Consider the following 4,503-nt stretch of genomic DNA (forward strand, 5'->3'; position numbering starts at 1 on the left):
TCTGATCAATATTGTTTTTTTAAGTTGGTTCTTAGTGCCAGGTCCCCATGCACTCATGACGAGAGAAATCCTAATTAATGCCTGAGCCATTTCAGAGACTTCACAATTGACCAGGTGTAAAAAGAACTGAACACTTTTGAATAAATGAAAGTAATTAATCCCACCTAAATAATAAGTTTCAGTCAAGCATATGAGGTAGAGTTTATGTCGATTTTCACTTGTTTTTGCTTTAGTTTTCTGAATCAAATTTTAATAAGAAGACTTTGGAGAGAAACGATGTCAAACCACTGCTTCATTCAAGTGGGTTAGGCAAGTCTTTAATCTCTTTGAGCCTCAATTTATTGATCTATAAAATGTCAGAATTGAATAAGATGAGCTCTAAACCATTTCTTGGTTTAACAATGTGGACAATTTTAATGGTATGAACCTTCCATGGACCTATGAACATAAATAACAGAAGCAATATAAAATTTTTTTTTAAAAAAGATCTCTTCCAGTGTTCAAATATGGGGGTGTTATATGTGTTGCTACCCATGTCTCCTGATTCCTCCCACCATGTTTTTAATGTGATTGACTCATTATTTCAGATTCATATTATCAGCCTGACACAGACATGCAGACCTGGTTTCTTTGAGGGCATTTCACTTTTGTCAAATTCTCTCTGTCCTTAATGTCAGGGGTCGGTCTGAATCTGATCTCCATTGACTGATGAAGAGACAGAACCACAGCGTGATCACGGAGTTCATCCTGATAGGCTTCTCCAACCTGGGGGACCTGCAGATCTTGCTTTTCTTTATCTTCTTAATAGTCTACCTGAGCACTCTGATGGCCAATGCCACCATCATGACCGTCATTCGCCTGGACAGGACTTTGCACACGGCCATGTATTTCTTCCTCTTTGTCCTTTCCTGCTCTGAAACCTGCTACACCTTGGTCATCGTGCCTAAAATGCTAAGCAACCTGCTGGCCACCGTTCCCAGTATTTCCTTCGCGGGCTGTGCCGCCCAGCTCTATTTCTTTGTGGGCTTGGCTTGCACCAACTGTTTCCTCATTGCCGTGATGGGCTACGACCGCTACGTCGCCATCTGCAACCCTCTCAACTACACCCTCATCGTGAGCCGGGCCACCTGCGTGCAGCTGGTGCTGGCCTCCAGCCTTTGCGGTTTCCTGATCTCGGTGGTGGTCAACCTCCTGGTGTTCAGCGTGCCCTTCTGTGCCTCCAATCGGATCGACCACTTCTTCTGTGACATCTTCCCCGTCCTAAAACTGGGCTGCACAGACACCAACCTGAAGGAGATGGCCATCTTCTTGCTCAGCATCCTGGTGCTGCTGGTCCCCTTCGTCTTGATCTTCGTCTCCTACGTCTTCATCGTCTCCACCATCCTCAGGATCTCCTCGGTGGAGGGGCAGCGCAAAGCCTTCGCCACCTGCGCCTCTCACCTCACGGTGGTGGTCATCCACTACGGCTGCGCGTCCTTTATCTACCTGAGGCCCACCTCCCTGTACTCCTCAGACAAGGACTCGCTGGTGGCAGTGACTTATACCGTCATCACCCCACTGCTCAACCCTGTCGTCTACACACTGAGAAATAAGGAAGTGAAGACGGCCCTGAGAAAGGTTCTGAGCAGATACTCATTTCCCAAAGCTGTGTGAAGGGGCTGATGCTTCAGGAAACCATGTCCACCCAAGTGTCCTGGGGATACCTGTCCTTTTTTCTCTTTTTTTCTTTTTTTTGTTCTAGGACTCTTTGTCCCAAAAGGGGAAATATAAGGACTCAGATCATCTCGATTCTTTTTCATTGGAGATTTCTTCTTCCTGGTTAACTGTCCCTGGTGTGGACGTTATACCAGTCAGTCTCCAGATGTCATGTGAACATGGAAACTCTCAAAGAGTGAAGTCACGCTGTTTCCAAGCACTGAAATGTCAGTTTTCTAGGATCAACACTGCCAATGCTGCGTTATGTCTTTGTGAATGTTCCCAATGGTGAGACCGAAACAAACAACAGAGAATAGACAACATTTTCTGTTTTTGGATTACTTACAATAAATTATTTCTAAGCAAAAAAAGAACATGAATTTGCTTTGGGAAAAAAAAAGAGGTGGGGATATTAAAATTTTAAGAGGTTAAAGGTAGAGTAAAAAACAGACTTCAAAGTTGCAAGAGGTGATTTTAACTAAAATGGTGAAGGGAGACATTTATATCACCATTGAATATTTTTATTTTGAGGCAGAGAAATCCCATAAGTAAAATTATGTCTAGCTGTGTTTATTGTTTACCTTGTTAATCAATAAAAAGTATCTGAATGATTTAAGCCTACTCACTGAGCACCCAGTTGAGTTTCTCTCCTTCTTATCTCTACTGCAGTGTGTCAGGGGGTGAGTGCGTAACATGTTCATGATCTTTTAGTCAATACTATTCTTTGAACATGAACTACAGTTGGGCACTGTGGGAGATTCAAAAGAAAGAGACAACATGTTGACTGATGTCAAAGTTTCTGAACCCAGTGGTGAAATTTGTGAAGAACAGCCAATAACACAAGATAATGTACAATTAAAGTATAAACTTAAAAAAAAAAAAGAGAAAGAGCTGGGTTTGACTGTTGATTCAGAACAGTTCCTAGTTAAGTGCTTTGGGCAAGATTTAAGCACTCTTATTTTCAGTTATGTTTTATGGAACATGGACTTTTAACACCTCCTCATGGGTCATTACAAGAACTACATAGATTAATGGATATAAAGCAATTTCATGCTGCTGCTAGGAGTTATTTTTACACAGAGACATGAAGGGACTTCTCTCTTCACTATACTTTCTGTACTTACTTTAATAATTTGCATAATAGTTGATTCATAAATAATTCAGGACAGTTACCTATTCAAGTGCATCATATGCTTTTGCCTGAATATAGGGTGGCTTTTGTTAAAATGTGTGTTGATAAATCAGAATTAGATGGCACTAATATAAGTATTTACTCCTCAATCTTTTACTTTAGTGACAAGCAGTTCAATTAATCTTCTTCAAGAGAATTATAACCTTACATCAACACCAGTAAGTTTTCTCACATACTTGCTGTGTAAGCATAAACCAACAGCTTAAACACCATAAATTGGAAGTGATTAAAATGTGTTTGTTTTAATGATTAAATGAGGAAATACCTAAAAGTATCTAGCACCTTGTTTTGAAACATAATGAGCATTGGACAAATTTAAAGATAGATCCTAATAGGTTTCTCAAACCTAGAGGACCTGCAGATAATATTATTGTTATATGTTATAATATGCTATAATACCGAGAGGCTAAAAGAAGAGATGAGAGAACAAATACAAAGAGATGAAAAGAGAAAGAAAAACTAGGATTAGAAGAATAGGAACTCCTCCCCCCCCCCAAAAAAAAGTGACAGAAAGCTGAGTTGAATTTTGCTTTCTGCCAACAGTGATTTTCTTTTAATATGCGGAGTTCTATTTTTTAAAGTTTATACCCAATGGTTTGGCAACAAGTGTCACTAGGATAAAGTTAGGTTGCTAACATATTCATCAGAATAGTGTCCAGAACACCCTCAAAACATATTTCATTAAGGTGCTGAGTCATGTACATATATTTTAAATATTATTTTGTTCCAGGTTTAAGCTATATTTGTTGAGATGAAGTGGACTCCACCTACAGGTGAGAGGTGTTTGGGAGTTAGAGGTCTCCTTCAGTTTCATTCTCTGTGGTCTCAAAATCTCCAGAACACCACCTTTCCCAACCCCATCTACTCAACACATACATTTACATCTATGGAAGGTATTTCCCTCTGATTTGTACATGGGCACACATACTTCTCTACTTGCTGCACATTAGAAAGGGTCCACTGGATTTCTACTCTCTTTACAGACTGGCATGAACTTGCACTGAATTGACACTTTGGAATGACCATGATGGAGACGGCAATAGCAGCAAAGACTAGACCTCGTATATATTTGGGTTTCAAAATTTTTTTTAGAATTACAAATGATGATGAAATTTGGACCATCTGAAGTCTTCTAATTTATTTTAGTTATAAATGACCACAAAAGTTTTTCTTCTGGATCTCCAGGGGTCATGTTAATATTCATTTAACTAAATGTTGATTAAAGATATTTTATATTATCAATCCAGAATGTGTTTTAGACTTAAATGCATTTACCTAACAGATAATTATTTAGCATTTGTCACTCACTGGCACAGAGAGAGGTGAAATGCAGTGTAGAAAAGACAATTACAATACAGTATGATAAAAAGTTAATTGAGAGACATTGGAGATATCTATATCTATCTATCTCTCTATAGATAGATATAGATATAGATATAGATATAGATATATAAATTAATGTCCTAACCAAATTTTGGAGAAATCAAGAAATATTTCCTAGAGTAAATAATGTTTACATGAAATCTGGAAAGATAAGTAAAATTAAAAAGGGAAAGAGTAGCAAAAAGTGTCTTGGAAAAGTGCATAGGCTTAGAGAAATAAGAATAAATTTCATG

The 4,503-nt window shown here is 38.6% G+C and overlaps 1 protein-coding gene across 1 annotated transcript; it reads left to right on the forward strand.

Moving 5' to 3' along the window:
• Nucleotides 1-708: 708 nt before the first annotated feature.
• LOC101958150 (olfactory receptor 10T2) lies at nucleotides 709-1,860 on the forward strand. The gene has a single exon (XM_005339430.3). The coding sequence runs from the start codon at nucleotides 709-711 to the stop codon at nucleotides 1,651-1,653; it is 945 nt and encodes a 314-aa protein (XP_005339487.2). The 3' UTR covers nucleotides 1,654-1,860.
• Nucleotides 1,861-4,503: the final 2,643 nt, after the last annotated feature.

This window comes from Ictidomys tridecemlineatus, chromosome 11 (assembly GCF_052094955.1).
Source record: "Ictidomys tridecemlineatus isolate mIctTri1 chromosome 11, mIctTri1.hap1, whole genome shotgun sequence".
Taxonomy (NCBI): Eukaryota; Metazoa; Chordata; class Mammalia; order Rodentia; family Sciuridae; genus Ictidomys; species Ictidomys tridecemlineatus.